Source organism: Balaenoptera physalus (genome assembly GCF_965194825.1).
Source record: "Balaenoptera physalus genome assembly, chromosome: 7".
NCBI lineage: Eukaryota > Metazoa > Chordata > Mammalia > Artiodactyla > Balaenopteridae > Balaenoptera > Balaenoptera physalus.
The window spans coordinates 99068498-99093215 of NC_138886.1; the positions used below are offsets into that span (position 1 = coordinate 99068498).

Below are 24718 nucleotides of genomic sequence, written 5' to 3' on the forward strand. Positions count from 1 at the left end.
TATGAAAAGTGAAATAAGTTGGACAGAGAAAGACAAATAGCATATGATCTCACTAATATGTGGAATCTAAAAAACAAAACAAACAAAATAAAACAAAATGAAAACAGACTCATAGATACACAGAACAAAGGGGTGGTTGCCAGAGGGAAAGGGGATCAGGGGTGGGGAAAATTAGGTGTAGGGAATTAAGAGGTACAAAGCTCCAGTTATAAAATAAATAAGCAATGGTGATGTAACATACAGCATAAGGAATATGGCCAAAAATATTGTAATAACTTTGGGGACAGACAGTTACTAGACTTACCATGGTGATCATTTCATAATGTATGCATGTCAAATCACTATATAGTATACCTGAAACTAACATAATACTGTATGTCAACTATATTTAAATTAAAAAAATTTTAAATCATTAATTTAACGACCCCCCCAAGTTTAGAGGCACACAGCATCCTATTACACATATTTCAGGTGATCCAAATGAAAAATTGACTGGGCAATTAAAACAACATATTTCCATAGCTCTGGGAAAACTGGTCTTGAAGATTTGAAACTTTTTTTCCACTAAATTCAGCAATAAATCTCTTATCGGTCTTCTCAGATTTAACTCCCGAGCAAGAGCCAAGGCCACACATGCAAATAAAATCTACTAGAAAGAGAGGCTTTTAAGAAAAAATTTCTTTACCCCGCAAGCAGATCATGGAAAGAAAGCCTTGTTGATCAGATTACAACAAACAACCCTGTAAAAAAAATGCCTTTTCTAGTTTTCTAATTCTTATGAAGGAAATAATACCCTACCAATAAAAAGCAGGCAAACAAATCATTGCACTAGGCTAGAGGAAAGAGGGAGCCTCTGATCTGAGCTCTTTTAAGTCTTTGATCTTGCCAGTAATATTGCAAATCAGAATACTTATTTTCTAGTTTTAGGGCTGAAATTAATTAGCTATGTGACCATGAGGAAGTCACTTAACCTCTCTGAGCTTTCTATTCTTCTGAATAGCTGGGATGCTGGAATACAAGATTTTAAAGATCCTTTTCAGCTGTAGGATTCTTGGACACCAACTCCCATCATCTGTTTCCAATAAAAATAATTTAACCACTAAATTAGCTAAGGGATAAAGAAAGGTGCTCCCTTAAATAAAAACATCTTAACTGTTAAAGTGAAAAAAACAAAGACCCAGAAATGAAAATGAGTAGAGAAGACAAAAGAGACTTCCCTGGCCCCATTGTCCCTACCCTCTGACATTTTGTAAACCAGAATGTTATTTCCAGTAATACACTCATTTGGAAAATTATTTAACAACATTTTTGAAATTTCCAGAAGCAAAGAACAATATACATTTAATAAAAAACCACCATAAAATTCCAGGGTCTTCTTTGATGACTCTGATTTAGGGAGTTCATAGTGTTTGAAATCACAACTCTCATGCTAATATGTAGTTAGCCCATCTCCAGGTCATTCACACACAAGGAAATCAATGATCCTTTGTCCTCATTCCAGAAAGAAAAGGGCTACACAGTGTATGACCTGCCCCATCCCCCAAATCTGTTCTCACTTTCCTCCCGGCACGTGGTGGCCGCCCAGCTAGAGCAACTTTCCAGTCCCTCTGCTGGGAGACGTGACCTGGGTTATGTTCTCACCAACAGAATATGGGCAGAATGATGAGCAACCCCACCCGCCCACCTGAACAGGTACCAATGCCCTGCACGCCTGCTCCCCCATACTCATCACCTGGCTTCGGCCACACAGACAAAGATGGTGCCCTCAGGCCTAAAGCAACGAGACAGGGAAAATCTGGGTTCCTGCACGACTACCAAGAGCAGAGCCACTCACAGCCGGACGCCTCCCCTTACAACTGTCATGCCCGGCAGAAACAGTTTCCTCACACCACCGTCTCCTGGGGCAAATGCAACAAGAGCTCGGGCTTTGCCCTACTGAGACAGTGTGCCTTAGGTACCTATGGCTCTTCTCCACAGGGACAGTCAGCCCCAGACCAGTGCATCTCCTACCAATGATCTCAAACACAAAATCTAGAAAGTTCGCCAGCTTATTACCACAACTCATTAAGGATACCTTTTCCAAGGAGTTCTGAAATCAAACTGAATCTTAATTCTTGAGAGCAGTAGTCTGAAAAATATGACAGAAAACATACCAAATGTGCCATAAAATCCTCTAGGTCCACAAGTTCCCACACCATACTTCTTTAGAGATGCCAAAGCTGCTGCCTTTGTGAAAGTAAAAAAAAAAAAAAAAAAAAAAAAAAAAATTAGACTGTAATAATATATCTTTAACAGTTTAAAAATGACATTTCCTATTCTTTAACCCACATAGCTCCCCAGTACCCTGGCTTTCCCTTTCTTAGTACTAAGACAATTCTAACAGGATATAAAGAAAAGAGGGATAGGAAGACTTAGGTATACGACTTAAAACATGGAAAAGTTATATTAGCTTGATCATTAAAACCTGGTTAACTCAATGCATTCGCACTTTCTGGCATTTGTGGGCATAGGTCTTTCCTCAAAAAATGTTTACTGGCCCACAATCCCAACAGGAGATGAAGCAATTTCCTAGATACATCTCCAACTATTACCTGGGTCTGGTTCATATAGTTCTCTGGTTGTCACCCAACACTAAGCCACATTAGGACACCCTTGCCTCCCTTTGTTGAAAACTAGGTTACAGCTCTGTCACTAAAGAGTAAAGAGTAAGTACTTACACAGCCCTTTCTGATATTCTGCATTTGTCTCTTATTTTATGTCCAGATGCTTATGTCAGTCATGTTATCTGTCCACTTCAGCATATGTGCTACTTACCTTGAGCCTAGGGTTATCCAACAATCCAAGAAAATTGAATGAGGCAAAGTTTATGCATTCTTTTCCATTCACCACAATGTTATGGCTTGGAGGGCTGGGGAAAGAGACAAGAGTGGTATACTTCAGCAGTCATTCTTGTTACAGGGCACACATTATCAGCTGTCCAGAAGAGGGAAGGCGACAGGACACACAAGTGTTGCCATTCTACTCTGTTTGCATTCTAGCCTCCTATCTCTCTTTTTATTCTTAAAAAGTAAAATTAGACAATAGTATATTAAAAATCAGATACTCGGTCATTAATTCTACTCTTAATAGGTCACCCTGTACTACTTAAATAAAAAAAAGTGAGCTAGAATTCCAAGATGAATAGATTAATGGCACACCGTTGCTTTAGTTTTAAAACTCACTTAAGAAAGAAGTTGCTAAATAAAGTACCTGGAATGAGACAAACAGGGAGGAAACATAAAAAGATCAAGATCAAAGGTATGAAGAGGCAGAGCAAGCAACAATCTTACAGTTAAGTGGTTTAAAAATACATGTTACTAGGACTTCCCCGGTGGTCCAGTGGGTAAGACTCTGCGTTCGCAATGCAGGGGGCCTGGGTTTGATCCCTGGTGGGGAACTAGATCACGCATGCACGCTGCAACTAAGAAGTCTGCATGCAGCAACTAAGAAGTCCGCATGCAGCAACTAAGACCCGGCGTAGCCAAAATAAATAAATAAAAATAAATAAATATTAAAAAAAAAATTACATGTTACCTACAGGAAGCCACCAAAAGAATAAGTAAGCGCTGTTCCCAATTTCTAAAGTTAATGCTGGAATACCATTTAAAAGGAATCCCCCTCATCCAAAAAGGGGGGAAAATAGAGTGGCCAGTTGCATAGGAGAAGCATGGATTGAGTTCAGCTGAGACAAGAGATGGGCTCTTGAGGAGACAACCTATTATGTCCTCTGCTGACAAATACTCTAGCTTTAAGTCATGCTTCAAAAACACTGGCCAAACTATGGGACGTGAGCTATTAAAGGGTTGTGAGATCAATTTACTTAGTCACAGCCAGCCTATTTCACCTAAACTAAGCCATAAGAATAGAACGGAATGGAAATGCACCAACAGGGCCAGGGAAAGGACGGTGGCACGGAACTGTTCTACACATGCATTGCTCTGTGCACTGGGCTGCTCTGTAAAATGCACTGTGGTCAGAAAAGACGGGGAAACACCACTCTCACTGGTATGTTTTAACAGAACTGGTTTTCTATGAGAAAAATAGCGAAAGATGCTGGGAAACCAGGGAAGGAAAAGAATGACTACTTGAAGTAAATTCACAAAAGCAGATGAACTCATACAAGACTCGGCGAAAAGAACATGGTTGTGGAGTCAGGCAGATCCCGTCAGTATTATGGCTACTGACCACTTCAGAAACTCAGGGATGTTACCTGGCCTGCATAAGCCTCAATTTCTTCATCTCTCAACTTGTCATTATAAGAGGTGTTCATTACATATTTTCTTCTTTTTTCCTATTGCTTCAAGAGCTTCTTCTCTTTCAAATAATCCACTGTTATTTAGTTTCCCACTTCCCAGGACTTCTTTAGTTTCATAAGTCCTCCCTGATGTGGAGGTGTTGGCACCCACAAAAAGATGAAAAAACAAAATATCCACGTAGACAAGTCTGTACTAACGGTTGCTGCTGTGAAAGTTGAGGCCATTCTACAAAAACTGTGACACACAGAGAAATCAAACTATCAGGAATAAGTACACCCAAAGCCCCTGACCAGAGTCGATAAGCTGCCAGCATGACGTAGGGATGCAGACATCTTGTTTCTGCCTAGCACATGGGGCAGGAAAGGAAAACAGTTTCCATGAGAAGTGGAAGGCTAACACCTGTGCCCCATGCAGGCTTGCAGCAGTAAGCCAGACAGGGCACTTAACACAGGAATACTGGAGCTGAAGACACTTCAAAGTTCCTCACAGAAGCAAATAAAACCGATACAGAAAGACATCTCCACAACAAGGCTTCAGAAGAGTCAAAGGAGGGAAAATAAAACCCTTCCCAGCCAAAACCCACAACCACACTATTAGTGAGAGTCAGTAATTACATAAGTGAACTTAGAAATAGGACAATGGTGCTTTACCAGAAAGAAACAAATACTACAGACCCCCATTAACAACAGGTTTGGCACTTGAGGGAGAACAGACAACTGGACGAATGAAAGAATCCAGAACTCAAGAAAACTGTGTATACAGGAACACCTCAGAGATACTGCGGGGTCGGTTCCAGACCACTGCAATGAAGCAAGTATAGCAATCAAGAGAACCACATGAATTTTTTGGTTTCCCAGTGCATGTAAAAGTTATGTTTACTCCACACTGTAGTCTATTAAGTGTACAGCAGCATTATGTCTAAAAAACAATGTACACACCTTAATTAAAAAATAATTTATTGGGACTTCCCTGGTGGTGTAGTGGTTAAGAATGCACCTGACAATGCAGAGGACACAGGTTTGATCCCTGGTCGGGGAAGATCCCACATGCCACAGAACAACTAAGCCCGTGCTCCACAACTACTGAGCCTGCGCTCTAGAGCCTTCGAGCCACAACTACTGAGCCCACGCACCGCAACTACTGAAGCTGCACGCTCTAGGGCCCGTGTGCTGCAACTACTGAGCCCACATGCTGCAACTACTGAAGCCTGTGCACCTAGAGCCCTCAACAAGAGAAGCCACCACAGCAAGAAGCTTGTGGACCACAACAAAGAGTAGTCCCTGCTTGCCACAACTAGAGAAAGCCCGCGTGCACCAACGAAGGCCCAACGCAGCCAAAAATAAATAAATAAATAATAATTTACTGCATTGGGAGTGGCCAAGATGGCAGACTAGGAAGACCCTGAGCTCACCTCCTCCCATGGGCACACCAAAATTACAACTATTTACAGAGCAGCTATCAATGAGAATGACCTGAAGACTAGCAGACAAGCTCTTCCACAACTAAAGATATAAAAAAGGAATCACAATGAGATGGGTAGGCGAGGTGCAGACATGGTATAGTCAAGACCGATAACTGCAGGTAGGTGATCCACAAATGGGAGAATAATTACAATTGCAGAAGCCCTTCCCAAGGAGTGAGGGGTCTGAGCCCGACAAGAGGTTCCCCAGCCTGGATGTCCTGCACCAGGAAGATGAACCCCCACAACATTTGTGTTTTTTTTAAAAATTTATTATTTATTTACTTATTTTATTTATTTTTGGCTGCACCGGGTCTTAGTTGAGGCATGCGGGATCTTCATTGAGGCATGTGGGATTTTTCGTTGTGGCACGTGGGCTTCTCTCTAGTTGTGGTGTGCAGGTTTTCGCTTCTCTAGTTGTGGCGCGCAGGCTCTGGGGTGTGTGGGCTCTGTAGTTGTGGCGCAGGGGTTCCAGAGTGCATGGGCTCTGTAGTTGGCAGCACGTGGGCTCTCTAGTTGAGGCGCGAGGGCTCGGTGTAGTTGTGGTGCATGGGCTTAGTTGCAACACTGCATGTGGGATCTTAGTTCCCTGACCAGAGATTGAACCCGGGTCCCCTGCACTGTAAGGTGGATTCGTACTGGACCACCAGGGAAGTCCCAAACATTTGGTTTTGAAGGTCAGTGGAGCTTCCTCTAGGGAGAGCCATAGTGCTGTGGGAAACAGAGACTGCACACAAAATCTCAAACACTCCAGGACCCAGGGCAGAAGAAGTAATATGAAAGGAGCTACTATGAACTACTTCATGAACTACTTCTATGAACTACTTCATGCCAATGCATTTGAAAACAAAAGAAGAAATGAACAATTACTAAATGGCAGTAACAAAAACTTACTCAAAAAGGAAATATGAACAGCTTTAAAAACTCACTGAAGACATTAAATTCATGATTAAAAATCTATGCTCAACAGAACAAACACAAATAGTGTTGCCAGGAAAACTATAAGACTAATATACCTCTGATACCAAAGCTGGGCCAGCACAGTAAGGGAAAAGAAAAAGACTAAACTCATTTTTCAATACTGATGCTAAAAATACCAAATATTAGCAAAAAAAAAAAAAAAATCCAACAATTAATAAAAATTAACCAAATAGTCATGCTTAAATAGGGTTTATCACTGAGTTGTAAGAGTTCTTTTTATATATTTAATATTTTGGATACTAGCCCCTTAACAAATATATGACTTGAAAATATTTTCTTCCATTTTGTGGGGTTTTGTATCATTTCTCTAGTAGTGGACTTTGAAGCACAAATGTTTTTAATTTTAATGAAGTCCAGTTTGTCTATTTTTTCTTTTGCTGCTTGTGCTTTTGTGTCATATCTAAAAATCTCTGGCCAATCCAAGATTATGAAGATTTACTCTTTTGTTTTCTTTCTTCTAAACTAAGAACTTATAGTTTTTGCTCTTAAATTTAAGCCCATGATTAATTTGAGCTAATTTTTACACATGGTGTGAGGTCAGGGTCCATCATCATTCTTTTACATGTGTATATCCCCTTGTCCCATCACAATCTGTTAAAAAGAGTATTCTTTCCCTACTGGATTGTCTCAGCATTCTGTTGAAAATCAATGGACCATAATTTAAGGTTGTCCACACATTTTTAAGAGTAAGACACTGAAATGCTAATTGCAAGCACTGTGTAAATGGGCTTGGCTTCTTTGTAAATGGTGGGCTTCACTCTATGATAATGAGACACAGACTTGTTTATTCATCTGTGGAGACCCCAAACTCAAAATTTTCTGTTTTTATTCTCTTGACTTTGAGTTTCACCAGAGAGGAATCCTCCAGTGAGGTGTATATGAGGATATAAATCTGGTTTCCAACTTTCTGAAAGCTGAGTTGGAGGAAACGGAATTAGCATCCCATTATTCATTATATACTTGCTTTCTGTTTTTAGAATGGCACCCGCCTCCTCACACATTCTTAGGACTTCCAATTTATATTTAGCCTTTCCGGAGAGTAAATCTCCCATCTTTCTGCAAGTCTACAGAGCTGAAATCTGGGGTGAGGATGAGTGGCATGGTTGCTTGCAATTTTTCTCATAAAAATTTATGTATATGCTTAATTAATGTAAAAAAATCGATCAGTACAATTTAATATAGCAATGAATTAGAGGAGAAAACTCACAACCATCTCAATAGATAAAAAAAAAATTTAATAAAATTTAACACTGACTTTAAAACTAACAAAAAGTTCCCTTAGCAAACTAGGAAGAGAAAGGAAGGCCTATAACACCATACAGGTTATCCCTTAAAAGCCATCCGGAACAGGATACAGAGGCCCTTGTTACCACTCCTATTCAACACTGCATGCTAGGTATCCTAGCAAATGCAATAACACAGAAACAAGAAGAAAATGATGCCTCATGACAGAAGTGAAAACTCTCTGGAACCCAGAGACGAAGCTATTAAAAGATATGCAATGTTAATTTCCTGGTTGTGATACTGTACTATAGTTAAGCAAGATGTTACCACTGGGGGAAACTGATGAAGGGTATATGAAATCTCTCTGTATTATTTCTTACAACTGCATGTGAATCTACTATTATTTCCAAATAAAAAGTAGGGAAAAAAAAGTTAAGCAAAATCTTTATGAAGAACGTTATGTAACTTCTCTCAGAGACATAAAAGACCTAAGTATACAAGTGACACACAAGGTACGTGGTGAAGAGATTCAGTATTAGCAATATACCAATTCTCTCCAAATTAATCCATAAATTCAATGCATTACTAGTCACAAACCCAAACCCATTTTCTGGTCAAATCTGAGCAGCTAAACCTAAACTCATAGTGAAGAGTCAAGGATAGCCTAGACAATTGTGAAGAACAAGGAGGTGAAGGACTCACTCTAGTCAAGGCCTATTATTAAGCTGTGGTATAAGCGAGGTTCTGGCACAGGGAGAGATAAATATACCAAAAGAATAGAAATAAAGCCAGAAACAGATCCTTTATAAGGGAACTTGACATATGAAAGAAGGGAAATTTCCAATCAGTAGGTAAAAAATGGACTATTCAACTAATAATGTTGGGACAACTAACTGTCATACGGAAAACAGGCAAATTAGACCTTTGTGGTAGGAAGGATTTTATAACCATAACATTAATGATTGGTAAGTCTGATTTCAGGACAAGTAAAACTTTCATGAGACCAAAGAAATTCACGAAAGTGAAGAATACAAGCCTCTCTCAGATCAGACCAGAAGTAGAAGGACATACTCAGGAAAATATCCTACAACATATTTTTAAATAGAATACTAAACACTTTCATGGCAACAGGCATGCTGTGGCAAAAGTATAAATATAAGCAAAGGAAAAACATCTACCAACTTCAAGATGGTGGTTATCTTGCCTGGGAGGCAAGAGTAAGTGATAGATGGGAAGGGATTTCTTTAGTGATACACTTGACCCCTGAACAACATGGGTTTGAACTGTGCAGGTCCACTTATACACAGATTTTTTTCAACAGTAGATACTACTGTACTACATGATCCACAGTTGGTTGAATCCATGGATGTAGAACCACATATCTGGAGGAACTGGGTATCTGGAGGGCTGACTCTAATTTATATGCAGGTTTTTGACTGCCCAGAGGGTCAGGGCCCCTAACCCCCATACTGTTCAAGGGTCAACTGCATTTCTAATGTTTTATTTCTTTTAAAAAATAGATTTAAAGTAAAGAGAGCAAAATGTTAATACCTATTACTTCTGGGTGGTAATACATATGTGCCTGATATTTTCTGTATACTTAAATTTAAGAAATAAAAATAAAAATAAATAAAACACTGGAAGCCAGGAGGTAGGTAGCATAAGTGAGCTGAAGTTTCATAATTCATATTGTGAAAGTCAACAGGCACTGCCTATCATTAATCAATCAAGAAACAGTAGTGTAAGCATACTGCTAATATCTAGTTATGAAGGTAACCTCCAACAGATCTAAAATCAGAAACAATCCAGGTGGGAAAAAGTAGGAATGCTGTTTTTCATTTTAACTGTCTTCCCATTTGAAATATTACATGTGTGTATTACTTTAAAAAATATATATATATATTTTTAAAAAGGGACAAACTCAGAAACCCAAATTGGAGACTATTAAAAAGCAGTTTCTGATCTCCAGAAATTTCTAAAAATCTTATTTCAGTTAAAAAAGGAATACTATATAAACCACTGTATACTTTGTTGAGTTTACCTACAGGAAACCAAATATAAGCCCTTGACTAGCAAAAACAATTTACCCTGAAACGATGTTGTAGTTGAGAGCAGGATGGTCTTTTGAGACAGGAGGAACAAGAGGTTCTGGTTGCCACTCTTCAATCAATTCTTCCTTTTCCTACAGGAGAAAAGCAGTTAAAATACAGTGCAGTGCTAATTACTGGACAGCAACTCTAGCGGTATCTAAGCTGTTCGTTGTAATGGAACCATCATAATGAACACACTGCTAGACACAGACGTCCAGCTGCTGTGCCTGGAAATGACACAGAATCACTATTGAGTTTTGTGCACTTAACCCCTCACCTCTTTCCTTATCTCAGGCTAAAGGCTCTTTTTCCATGAAGCTTTGTGGCTGACTGGAAATTTCTTAAAAACTGTATTTCTATGTTCAGGATTTTTCACTGTGGGAAGTAGGAAGTATAACTGCTACTGATGATAAAACAAAAAGTCTATAACACAAAGGTGAGAGGCATGACTGCAGGTAAGGGAGCTCAGCCTCTACTGCAAGATATGACAGACAGCCATGCCTTAAGTTCTTACAGGCATGACTGTCACAGGAAGGGATCAACTAGACTACAAAGCACTGTTTCTACAAGCCATTGGCAAGGATTCAGAAGTAACTGAAATATACCAAAAGACTCTCTTATAATAATTATTGTAGTAGGATTTAGTTGTTTGGAAATTTCTCATAAAAAAACCACTTTATTCTTTTTACCTGTTATTTCATGCATTCCAAGTATTTTGACTATTTTGAGTTTCTTATCCTTTCTTGAACTAGAAAACAATGTAATTTTGAAAATGTAGTCTGGATGTACAGGATGAGATGAGGCACCTGATGAACATGACAGCCACAGCAATTCTTGCCTTACATAGGCCCACTCTCAATACTTCTATTTTCACACTCCTGTTAAATGCTTCCGTGCACTTTTCTCCTAATAGGCAATTCTAGGGCATGGCTAGGAGCATATTCACCTGATGCTCAGGCACTCAAAAATGCTGGCTGAGTAAATCAGCCAGTAAATTCCTCATCTCTTTCTGCCAATGACTGCACAGAACAGCAGCCTGAACAAGCCTGACGTATGTATCATGCATACTGTCCACTTGCTACCACAGAGACAGATCTGAGAATCAACTCAAGACTGCCTGGTATTCAAGAGTCTCTGCAGGGGACTTCCTTGGTGGTGCCGTGGTTAAGAATCCGCTTGCCAACGCAGGGGCTATGGGTTCAAGCCCTGGTCCGGGAAGATTCCACATGCTGCAGAGCAACTAAGCCCGTGCACCACAACTACTGAGGCTGTACCCTATAGCGCGCGAGCCACAGCTACTGAGCCTGCCTGCCACAACTACTGAAGCCCGCACACCTAGAGCCCATGCTCCGCAACAATGGAAGCCACCATAATGAGAAGCCTGCGCACCTCAATGAAGAGTAGCCCCCGCTCGCTGCAACTAGAGCAAGCCCACGCACAGCAACGAAGACCCAACGCAGCCAAAAATAAAATAAATTAATTAATTAATAATAAAAAAAGAGACTCTGCAGACCTATAAAACTGAGAAGGGCATTTCTTCTTTGCTGCCATAAGTTAAGCTTTAGAAACACTCATATAGTTTTTTTTTCTTCCACAGCTTTTAGGGTAAGATGTCAGTGATTACTGAATCTTGCTCTAGGTTTTTTAGAGGGTTATCCTAAAATTATGTTTCAGTATCCTTCTTTTAAAATGCATATTTGTGTGGATTGACCTGTTTAAACTTAAACTAAGAATATTAGGAATGATCAACCCCTTAAAAAGTTGGGCTAGAAATCTATTCCGTGGCCTCATAATCATTCACGTGGAGTTCCTAAATACCAAGGGAAAAAAGTAGAGACAGGATTTCTGGCCCAGATAGCCCAATCTTACTGCAATACTATCAAAAGTGTGTTCTATGGCACACTAATCTCACAAGGTAGTCATAAAAAAAAGGCGGGGGTGGGGATCTATGGTCAAGTTTAGGGCAGTTCTCCAAACAGCAGTTCAAATATCCACTGTCATATTAAAGGTTACAAGAAATCATGCAATGAGACACCTCTTTAGTCTTCTTTACCCAGGTTTCCAAAACTTATTTGCCCTAAGAACCATTTGCTGCATATCCCTTATCCCCTAGGGGGGATACTGCCTGACCATCTCATGACAAATATGAATGATCAGGACAGCAGGGGCAGCCAGTGAAACCAGGGAAACAATCGCCACATTGCTGTAATTCCATTCCACTTGCACTTCCTTCTGTGAATGCTCCAGAAGAGAGCAGTGCTCCATCACTGTGCCGCACTCAATGCTGCCTTGTGAACCAAAGTTTCAGGCATTTTTGTGGGAAAACATCTCTCACCGTCTCTGTATCCCTAAGTAGTATTCTGGCACACTGCTACAGAGGCTGGATAAGGAAACAATCCAAGCTACAGAAACCACACTGCAGTCAAAGCTGCTCTTCCTCTCACACCTGGGGCACAGTTACTAAGCGTTCCTACCTGCGTGAGAAGGTAGGGGATTCCACAAACCCCTTGGTCCCTCATACTAACAGACTCGAAGTGGGCAGGATTGCAAGTCCTCTCGACACTTCTGCTTCCTAAGGTTTGCCTAGCTTGGGCTGGAGCTGGGTCCCTTACCATACAGAACACATCAAAATCTGATTTGGGGTGGGAAGGTGGAGAGCAGTGGGATGGGGAGGATTCTTTCTAACTCTGAATTTCCTTTATAAAGACCACAGGGAAAACTTTCATTCAGGCTTCAGGAATAGTGGTGCTTTTCCCGAGCAACTCATGTAATCTTTCTTGTATACGGACATTTGAAATGCAGCATGCATCCATGCTTCCCGTCCAGCATCTAGTACGTCCCCAGGCTGCTGTTTACTCCTAGCAAAGTATAAAGGCCTGTAACATGGTACTCCTTTGTGTATTCACTTTATCCCTGGCTTCCCCGTATTTTGCTTACCCTGATTTCCTTACATGCCAGAAAATATTTTAACATTGATAGTTGAGCCACCACAAGTCCTTTTTCGAAAGATGTAGCAACTATAATCATACACCAAATAATAAAATAGAGATTTAACTTCTTACCTTGACTGTAAGATCAGATCGTTCTTGTAACTTGTAAGTTTTAGAGAAAAGAAGTCTGATTATCCAGAGTATTAAAATTCCTTCCAAAATAAGATGATAAGCAGGAGCCTAGGAGTCAGTCAAAAACAGAAGCAAAACAAGAAGTGAAATAAACATTTCCAAAACCTGCACATAAAATTTAATTCACCTGCATATACTGCTCCCATGACCTTTAACCTATTTATTACTTCTTAAAATTTACTTTCAAAGCGCACTTCATTTCTACTCATTCCTTTTCCCATTTCTAACAGAAGGCAATTTCTCCTACATGAAAAATCTCTAAAACTGCAGCGTTAGGAATAAAAACATCTTTAGGAATAAAATTAATTTTTAAAATTAAATCTGACACAGAATTCCAATAGTCAAACAATATCAACTATCAGATCCTTCAGGTAATTTATATTTTTACTGGTGGGAAATGACTGTAACAAACATTTCACAGCTTCACAAGCCTTCTACAACCCCCACATACCATGGATAAATTGAGAATTATTTGGACACCAGTTTCCATAATTCTCAAAGACTTTTGCACAACTTACTATATTTCCTGTATCCCCAATAGGGCTCTTTAAATTCTCCTTGGAACGTGGCAGAGAAAAAAGACATTATAAGTGCTTAAAGAAATAGCAGGTCTCTTTTCTACCACAGTTCCCCAAAAGTATGTAGTGTTTTCCGTGTCAACATCCACAAAGGTACCTTAATGAAATTATCCACATCAGGTCTTCTTTTCAACTGAACATTTCCAGGATAAAAGCCAGGCTGACTTTTATGTCTTACACAACTAGATACAGTAAGTGCATATAAAAGATTCCAGGTATCAACTAAACCTCCATAAGTCAGTTATCGGGTGCTACATTCCAATAGGTTGCCATTGAAAAGTCATTTAAAAGAGGTATTTATGCAAGAGGGAAGAGATATGGGGATATATGTACATGTACAGCTGATTCACTTTGTTATAAAGCAGAAACTAACACACGATTGTAAAGCAATTATACTCCAATAAAGCTGTTAAAAAAAAAAAAGGTATTTAGAAACGTAAATACAAATTATTTTCAAACATTAGACGAAAAAAAAGCAATGATGATTCCCAATAGTTAAAAAAGTTCAGAAGCGGGGACCAGGGAAACTGCTGACTATTTCATAAATAACCTTCCAGGTCACTGGACAAATAACTTTAGAACTACATACATGTTACATATGTATGGGTACACAGCAAGACTCCTCAAATTCTGCATACACCGTGCACAGAAATTAGAAGCAAAACCAGAAATCTAAGACTATTTTTAAAATTTGCTGATCCCTCCTGACTATAATTCATTTAAGAATGAGGACTCGACTAAAAAAATCCTTTTGGTTTTATCAGTAATTGGATTATAGTTGACAAACATAAGTCCAAGTCACTAAACATTCCACTCCACAAAGAAATCCTAAGAAAAGTTGAAATGTCTACTGAATTAATAAAAATCACAAATGTGGCTTCTTTTCTTCCCTAGGAAATGTTACATAAAGGAGACCTTCTCTCAAGTCCCACTCATGGTCAATACCAGGGTATGAGAAGTTACATAGTCAAAGGGCAGTCTTCAAAAAGGCAGCAACAACATATAGTAGAAATTATTCATTTCTAAAAAAGAAATCTTAGATTTTATTGGTTCTTCTTAGTCACTATAATCTACCTAAGGCTGGACATCACCTAAGCTCTATTTGCTCTCTTAACTGTTTTTTTTCAAAAAGTCCTGATGGGTTTTGCAATAATACATCTTGCATCATCACCCTTACCAGTAAACGCTATATTAAGTTTTAAGAAAATTATCAAAAGGAAACAGATTCACTTTAAGTGAATGTAAGCTCTGTAAGCACAGGGACTTCTACCTGTTCCCTCATTGCACTATTCCTAGCATCTAGATCTCTGCTGTCCAATACTGTAGTCACTAGCATCATTCAACTATTTAAATACACATCTAAATTAAATTAAATGAAAAATTCAGCCCCTCAGTTGCACTAGCCACGTTTCAAGCGCTTAACAGCCACATGTGGTTAGTGGGCTACTGTACTGAACAGCTCAGAGAACACGCAGAAAGTTCCATTGCACAGTGCATGGAAACTCACTAAATGTCAAATGAATGAACATTCTCCAAGACTGACATTTAAATGTCATATTATTTTACCTACTTGAAACAGCTGGCCTTTCAAAAAAGCTCCTAACTGGTCTTTCTTTAAATTTTTACTAAAATAATTTTATCTTTACAAGACAGAAGATGGGACGTAGGCGGGAAGAATGACAAACTATTTCTCATACCTAAATCATTCGGCTTCCTTTCTAACCCCACGTCCCAACAAAAACAAAGTCCAACTTATTACAATTCTTTCCCCTATTCCCTGCTCCACAGTTCCGAGAACCTGTCTTCCCTGGGACCTCTCCAGACTGAGATTTTCCACTCTACTTTCATCACTCCGTTTTACCATCAGTCCCAACTCTTGTTTTTGACTAGCCTCTCTCCTGTATCCGGGCAGGACCTGGAGAGGGCTCCGCGCTCGCAGCAGCGCAATACGAGACCCCCGGCTCCGGCTCCCGCCCGTGCCTCCCTACATTCCGCCACTGGGAAATGTGTGCGCCTATGAGCCTTTCCAGCGAGGGACGCCGGGGGTCCGGGCGTAACCGGGCCAGGCCTGCCCAGGCCTCAGACCAAAAATCCACACAAAACGTCCCACCTCCCCAGGGCTGGGTGTGGTCGTGGACCCCTGGGGCCGCCAAGCTCACCTCGTAGAGCGCCTGTACCATCTCCACCAGCACCCACTGCTCCGCCACCGTCGCCATAGTTAGCCGCCAGGGTTTCCTTCCGGAAGGCGGGCCGCAGGCCCGTCAGATATTGCGCGGCGCGGTCCAGTGACGTCTACACGCCCGGAAGGCGGGGCTGCCGTGAGTTGGGCCCCGCCTTCTCGCGCCTGCGTACTGGGCGGCCGGTGGCTGCGCTGGCTGAGGAAGGTTTCGGGGTGGAAGGTCAACTTGAGGTCTCGCTTGGGTGCGGGGAGGGGTGGGAAGCGGCAGGCTGGTCCCCGCAACAGGTATTTACAACGTGGCCATTATGTGCCAGACCCTGTGATAGGCTCTCAGGATGGAGAGATTTTAATAAATGGCCCTCGTGCTTGTTAGGCAGTTGGGTGCAGGGAGTTATTAATGCAATCGCAAACATATTCTTTACTTTTAAATTACATAAGTAATGCAGGAATGCATTATCGTAAAAAAAAATAGACAACTCTTATATAGCACTTACTGTGTATAAAGCCTAGCCTAAGGATTTGCAGGTATTAAGCCATATAGGAGTTTGGTGTGGAACCTTCAAGAGCCTCTGTATCCCAACGTGGTGTGCACACACACTTCGGTTGGATTTCTTAAATATAACCGGGAGCATAGGGACAATATTGTTCTACAATTGCTTTTCTTCCATTCTTTTTTTGGCTATAAATCTTGTGTTTTTAATCAACGAAGAAGCCTATTTATTGGAATAATTTGTTATGTGTATTTCTCTTTCCATTTTATTTAAACATTTTCCTATTGGTGAACACTTAGGTTTTTTCTACTTTTTCACCTATTACAAACAATGCTACAGTAAACATTGATGTGCCCTATTGTCTTTCTGTGCGTGTTGGGGTATATCTGACAAGTTTCCTCAAAGTCGAATTTTACTCAATATGCATGCTAATGTCGATAAATACTGCCATACTGCTCTCCAGAATGGCTCAACCAATTTTAAATGTTTGAAAGTGTATTCACACTCTATCTCATGATGGATATTATCAATCTTTTAAAATTTTTGGCCAATTTAATTTAATGGAGATAAAATGTCTCCACTGAATTTTACTTTCCATGCTGCTGGTTATTCATGGTTATTCTTATATGTTTATTGGCATTTGTAGTCCGTTTGTGAATCATCAATTCATATTCTTTGCCCAGTTTTCTATTAGTTATTTTTCACTTTCTAATGGATGTATGGAAGTTCTTTATGCATTCTGAATATCTTATATTTTCCTATTTCATATGTGACAATTATTTTTGCCCAATTTCTGTCTAGTTGTTTACATTGTCTTTTGTCATACCTATATTTTAATTTTTATGTAATGTGTCAGTCTGTTTCTTTATTGCCTGTGGGTTTGTATCTTGCTTAGAAAGACCATCTTCACCACACTTAGGTTTTCCTCCCACGCTTCAGTTTGTTGTTTATAGTTAGCTCTTTAATTATTCTGGAAATTATATTTTTGTATGATGAGAGGTATGGGCCTTTATTTTTTCCTAAAGGAATAACAATTTTTCTCAGTGCCATTTATTTGAGTAATCCTGATTTTCCCAAATTCTGTGAAATGGCACCAGCACTATGCACTGCACATGAAGTTGCCACTGTGTACCCGATGGTGTTGGTGCCCTGGGATCCAGTACCATGCTTGCGCACGCTGCCTCGCCCAGGTGCATTCACTCCCAACAGCCAGCTCCTGCAATTTTCAGAGGCCTACCTTCAGGCTGCCAGAACCCATGTTTCCTACTCTCATGGAGAACTGGAAGGATCTGAGAACATGTTTTCTCAGGCAGCCCTTTACTGGGTGGGTGACTGATGGTTGCTGGGGTGTAAAATATTGGAGCTTCCTGGCGGCACAGAGCAAGACGATTCGAAGGGGTGAACCTCACCATCTCCTCTAGATTGAGTCAAGGGTACTGTGTGCAAATTCTTTGACACACCCATCAAGAGGTAGAGTCTATGTTCTCTTTGCTTGAATCTGGGTGTACCTTGTGACAACTTCTACAGTAGATTGCTGCTGCCATGTGGAGAGATCATGTGGGTACCTCATACACAGGAAAAGAGATGGCGAAGTGACCCCACCTGCTCCAGCCCCCTGCTGTTTGAGTCTTACCAGTCCAGGTGCCAGACATGTAAGGGAAGTTGCCTTCAAGATGACCCTGGCTCTAATCACCCTCTGGTTCAACCACCTGAGAAACTTTGAGTGAAAAATGTCTAGCTAAGCTCAGACAACCCCAAAATTTGTGAGCAAAACAAATGATTGTTATTGTCCTAAGCCACTGCTTTGGGATTGGTTGCTATGTTGAAGTTATCTGCTACAATAGATCACTGGAATGGGTACCCTGTGGAACCTTGCAGGCTTTTGCACTCTTGCATGGTCCCTGTATTATTTTCCTAAGGTTGCCATAACAAATTATCAGAAACTGGGTGGCTTGAAACAACAAAAATTTATTCTCTCACAGTTCTGGAGGCCAGAAGTCCAAAATCAAGTTGTCGACAGGGCTGCACTCCCTCCAAAGACTCTGGGGAATAATCCTTCCTTGTCTCTTCCAGCTTCTGGTGGCTCCTGGCATTCTTTAGCTTGTGACTGCACAACTACAATCTCTGCCTCTGTATTCACATGATCTTCTCTGTCCTATATGTGTCTCTTTACACACACTTGTCATTGGATTTAGGACCCATCCTGATAATCCAGGCTGATGTCATCTCAAGAGCCTTAATTTAATTACATCTGCAAAGAAACTTTTTCCAAATAAGACCATATTCACAGGTTCCAGAGATTATGACATGGACATGTACTTTGGGGGCCCACAATTCAACTCAGCTACAGTCCAATCTCTGGCCCACAATTCACATCTGTCCCACATGCAAAATACATTTGCTCCGTTCCAACATTTCCAAAAGTTTCAACCCTCATCTAAATCAGTTCAAAAAGTCCAAAATCTCATCATCTAAGTCATCTAAATCAGATATGAATGAATCTCTAGGTATAACCCATCCAATGGCAAAATTCTCCATCTATTGACCTGTAAAGCCAGAAGATCACATACAAAATACAAGGGTGGGACAGGAATAGGATAGACATTTCCATTCCAAAAGGGAGAAAATGCAAGGAATAAAGGAGTCATCAGTCCCAAGAAAGTTAGCAATCCAGCAGGGCCAGTTTCATTTTGTTTCAAGACCTGAGAATAATTCTCTGTGTTATGAAGCTACATCATCTGGGCACACAGCTCCATAGGCCTCTGCACCTATGGTAGATTGGTAGGTCTCTGCTCCTACACCTCCAGCTTCTACCTCTTGAGTCCATGGCTCTGCCCTTATAGTCATTCTTCATTTTTCTTGAAGGGGAGCATATGCTTATAGCTAAGAAGCTTTAACAGCCCTGTAGAATTCTGGAAATTCAACAGAATTCTGGAAATTCAACAGCACTCTTTCACTTTGTCCTGTCTCTGTCCCTTCAGGCCAAGCTGACCGTGTTTCTGCTGATACAACATTCTCAGAAACCTTGTGGGTCTCCCATGTATGTCATGAGACTGTGCCATAAACAGAGAGTCCTCCAGAGATCTTTTCTGAATAACCCCGTCTCTACTTCTGGCTCTGCTGAGATGATTGAGTGGATCCATGAGTCACATATTTAATCTCTTTACAAAAAGTTTGTCCAGCTGCATCCTTGGCCCTCTCTCCAGAGCATACTTTCCCAACAGTGACTCTACTAATTTTTTCATCCTTTGCAATATGGATAACCCAAGAACCTCCCAAGTCATCAAGTGCTGTGTTCTTTTTTGCCTGACAGTTCCTTCCTCAATTTACCTCTTTCCTCTCATATTTTTGAAGAAACATCATGAAGGAACCAGACCACACTTTCAACACTTTGCTTAGAAATTTCCTCAGCTAATTATCCAAGTTCATTACTTAAAAGTTCTGCTTTCCACCGTAGCTGCAGGACACAATTCAGTTAGGTTCTTTGCCACTGTATCACCACGATTGCCTTTCCTCTAGTTTCTAATAACATGTTCCACATTTCCTTCTGAGCCCTCAACAGTTTAACATCCATATTTACTAACATTCTGGTCATGATGGGATCCCCATTCTCTAAGATGACAGACATTTTCTCTACCATGCTCTGCACTTTCTTCTGAGATCTCACCAGGATTATCCTTAAAGCCCATATTTCTACTTGCAGACTCTTCAAATCTTTTTCTCTCATGCACCTCAAAATTCTTCCAACCTCTATCCATTACCTAATTCCAAAGCCACTTCCATAGTTTTAGGTATTTGTTACAGCAGCACTTCACTTCCTAGTACCAAAATCTGTATTAGTTTCCTAGGGCTGTCATAACAAATTACCACGAATGGGGTGGGAGAAAAAAAAAGAGAAATTTATTTTCTTATATTCTGAGAGGTCAAAAATCCAAAATCAAGCTGTTTGCAGGGCTGTACTCACTTTGAAGGCTTTAGGGGAGAATGTGTCCTTTCTTCTTCCAGGTTCTGGTGGATCCATTCATTCCCTGGCTTGTGGCTGCATCACTCTAATTTCTAGCTCCATCTTCACATGGTCTTCTCCTCTATCTCTGTGTATGTCTCCTCTGTGTTTCTTATAAAGATACTGTCACTGGATTTAGGACCCATCTGGATAATCTAGGATGATTTCATCTTAGAATCCTTAATTACAACTGTTACAGCCCTTTTTCCAAATAAGGTGACATTTACAATGTAGGATTAGGATTGGGATAAGACCATGTCTTTGGGGGCCACTATTCAACTTACTACAGCCTCCTTTCTTTTCTGATCCTACCACCAATCTCTCCCACCAGTTTTTCCCGAGAATGCTTCTTAACAAATCATTTTCACACATATCCTTGCCTCGTAGTCTGCTTCTGGAAAACCATACTTGATAGAGTTTGTATCTGGAGCATCTATTTGATTCCATTAATCTATTTTATTTGTGCCCATTCTGATACAATATTACTTAAAAAAAATAAATTACTTATTTTGAAATATTTTCAGGTCCATATGGCATTGTAAGAAATAAATCAGAGAGATCTCATGTCCCCTTTACCCAGTTTTCTTCAATCATAACATCTTGCAAAACTATGGTACAATACTAAAACCAGAATACTGACATTGATACAGTCAGGATACAGAAGCATTCCCTTGCCACAGGGAACCCTCATTTTACCTTTTTATGGCTACACCCACTTCCCCTTCTCCCTCCTCAGTCTCTGTCCCCTGACACCCCCTAATCTGTTCTCCATTTCTATAATTTTGCATTTTTAGAATTTTATATAAATGGAATCATACCATAGGGGAAATTTTAAGATTGGCATTTAAATTTCAGCGTAATTCTCTAAGATTCATCCAGGAAGTTGCATGTATCAATAGTGTTTCCCTTTTCATTACTGAGTGGTATTCTGTGATATGGATGTTAGGTCATTGTTAGGCCATTGTTAGCTCTGCTCATTGTTAGGCCATTCACATGTTGAAGGACACTTGAGTCGTTTCCAGTTTTAGAGCTCCTATTAAGATTTGTGTACAGATTTTTGTGTGAACATCAACTTTCATTTCTCTGGGATTCATACCCAGGAGTGAAATTCGTGGGTCATATGGTAATTTTATGTTTAGTTTTACAAAACCTGCCAAACTATTTTGCAGAGTGCCTGTACCATTTTGCTTTCCCATCAGCAACGTATCAGTGATCAAGTTTCTCTACATCCTCACCAGGTGTTGTCACAATTTTTTACTTTGGCCTTTCTGATAGGTATGTAATTATATCTCACTGTAGTTTTAATTTGCATTTTCCAATTTTCATATGTTTATTTGTTATTAAATAAGGATGAGAGAGGTCTGTATATCAACCTTGGTAAAATGTCTATTTATGTCTTTTGCCCCTTTTCCAACTGGATTTTATGTTAACTGTTCAGTTTTAAGAGTTCTTTGTGTAATCTAGATACTATTCCTTTGCCATTAAGTGGTTTGCACCATGTTTTTTTTAATTCACTGTAGTTTTGTGGTATTTTGTTCTGGTGAATGTAGCAATTCAGTTGGCTCATTATTTCTTATTCATAACAGTCAGTTCTTCTTTCATGAGGTTACATTTTCTTTTCATTTACTCTTTCAACTGATATTTAACCAGTACCCACTATAAGCCTAAGGAGATAGGGACAAAGAAGTGAACAAAATCTTCAAAGATCTTTTTCTTCCTGGAGCTTATATCCTACTAAGGAAACCAGAAAGAAACAAGACAGACAAGGAAAATATATAGTGTCTTAGATAGTGATAAATGCTAGAGAGAAAGTAATAAAGCAGGGAAGGGGGTTATAAATTGTTTGCGAGGTTGATATTTTAGATCGGATGACCAGGGAAGGCTTACTGAGAAGTTAACTTTTGACTTAAATACTAGTTGCAAATGAAAGAGCTAGCCATGCAGATACCTAGTCAATACTATTGTCTTTTGTGCTACACACTACAAAAATTTCTCAGCTCCTATGAACTTTGCAGGTAGAGAGACTAACAGGTGCAAGGCCCTAAGGTTGGAGCATTCTCAGAATGCTCAAGGCAGAATGAGGGGCCAATCTGGCTGGATTGGATTGAGCCAGAGGACAGAAGAGTAGGAGGTGAGGTTAGGAGTGAGGAAGAAGCCTGGTCTTATGGGGATTGTAGGTCGCTCTCAGGACTCTGCCATTTCCCAGATGACATGGGGGCTGTTGGAGGGTTCTGAACAGAAGAGAGACACGCTCTGGCTTGCATTTGCCAGGATTTCTCTGCCAGCTCTTTGAAAATTGATTGATGGGATCATTTTAGAAGCAATGTATCAGCTAGGGTCTAACAAGGAAAAATAAACCACTTGAGTGGTGAGAAAGCAAACCTGACACTTTGCTCTGAGTCAAGTTTGCCCTGCCTGAAGTTCTTTAGCACTTTTAATGGCAGCTGCCACCTAAGTAAATAGCTCTGCTCAGGGGCAACCTCACAACAACCTACGTCTAACAAATATTGCTAGAGGCAGAATAAAGAAGAATCAAAAAAGGAAGAATCATGGGATTCATCACAGAGGAATGAAAATCTTTTGATAATTATTAAGAAGTGGGATATATAAAACAAACACTGATGTGGTTACTTACTCCCCTACTCATCCCCCCAACATTAAAGGGCCCCAAACAAGTCTGCTCTATTTACCTCAGTTTGGAGAAAATGGGAATATTTGAATGGGCTTTATGTAAAATGGTTGTGTCTCTTTTGCCTGATTGTTTTGTGGGAGTGAACTTTGTGTCTCACTGTGGAATGCTTCCCCTGCCTGGTATTGTAAGACAGGCCATATAAATCCACCTTTTGGGCAACGTCATACGTGAATTGAACATACTAAAAGAAGTCAATAGGGTTGCCTGATCCCACGTAGTGTAAGGTGGAAACTGGGGGTTGACAGGAGTAGTAGCGGAGGATTTTTATCCCTAGGGTGAACTGGTTTAGGGTTGACTTATGCACTCAGATAGAGGGCCTTTGTTGAATGCCTTGTGCAGATTTTTTAAAGATGTGGTACATAAACCCCGAAATTCTAGAACATAGAAATATTTTGATTTCCATTTTAGTTGTTGGAAATCTCCTTGATATAAAGAAGCAAGTGAAAGAAAATGTAATTGGACCAGCAAGTCAGCCTTTTCATATCATTTAGGCGGCAACACAGTTCTTTGGGGAAATTGAAAACATTGTCTTGTAATCTCTACCTAATCAGAAATGTAAACACAGCTCACTATTGCCTAAGAATGGGCCCTGTGACCTCAGTCAGGTAGTACCTGAAACCAAAGGGGGAAAAAAGAGGGAAAGAGAGCTTTAAAAAAGTACAACCTGCTGGAAAGACTTCCTTGCCCCAAAATCTAATTCATACTCTCTGTAAAGATTTTTCAAGGACAAATGCAAATCTTAAAAGTCTCTTCCACAAATAGTAAAAAACCGTAGTCTTCTGAGCAGATAAACAACTTATTCCAACTGTTATTTATAAACTAGTGAGTTTTATATTGTAATACCTGATTCATGACTAAAGTTTTAAAATGAAGCTATGAGATCACTGGTTGTGTCTGTATGTCTGTGGTGTATGTTGGAGATACAGTATTTTTTTCTACCTCTGATAGTATTATTGAAATTAATTTGTAAAAGAGCTCTGTTTACTTTGCTTAAAAGTGCTTACAAATTAAATATTTTTAAATGTAATAGAAACAAACGCAAATATTTTTCAAGTTCATGTGATCCAGGATTAATCTTTAACAAATAAAAGTAAATTTAAGGTTATCAGTTCAATTAAAATAGGCATGTGTTTAGAGTTGTCAGCATTAAATGTAAAACTTTTATTCAACCTAGGTTTATTAAAAGTCAAGGGGGCTTCCCTGGTGGCGCAGTGGTTGAGAGTCTGCCTGCCAATGCAGGGGACACGGGTTCGAGCCCTGGTCTGGGAAGATCCCACATGCCGCGGAGCAACTAAGCCCCTGTGCCATAACTACTGAGCTTGCGCGTCTGGAGCCTGTGCTCCGCAACAAGAGAGGCCGCGATAGTGAGAGGCCCGCGCACCGCGATGAAGAGTGGCCCCCGCTTGCCGCAACTAGAGAAAGGCCTCGCACAGAAACGAAGACCCAACACAGCCAAAAATAAATAAATAAATAATTCCCCCAAAAAATGTATTAAAAGTCAAATAAGTTTATGTTATCTCTGATACAAAATTTGCCAGCAAGAAAAATAGCTTGGGATGTTGATCGGCTTTGTCTAATGTCTCCTGAAGTTTTCAAGGGTGATC

At 40.1% G+C, this 24718-nt stretch overlaps 1 protein-coding gene across 3 annotated transcripts in view; it reads right to left on the reverse strand.

Moving 5' to 3' along the window:
• The window catches only part of LOC309665138 (serine palmitoyltransferase 1-like), a 95865-nt gene extending 79741 nt beyond the window's left edge, over positions 1-16124 (reverse strand). For all 3 annotated transcript variants that reach the window (XM_082471373.1, XM_082471372.1, XM_082471374.1), the window contains exons 1-5: positions 15909-16124; positions 13112-13219; positions 10047-10141; positions 2815-2908; positions 2154-2226 (exon numbers count right to left, since the gene is read on the reverse strand). In XM_082471373.1, coding sequence (XP_082327499.1) covers positions 2154-2226; positions 2815-2908; positions 10047-10141; positions 13112-13219; positions 15909-15965 — 427 coding nt within the window. In that variant the 5' untranslated portion in view covers positions 15966-16124. The remainder of the gene's footprint in view (positions 1-2153; positions 2227-2814; positions 2909-10046; positions 10142-13111; positions 13220-15908) is intronic.
• Between the last annotated feature and the right edge of the window lie 8594 nt (positions 16125-24718).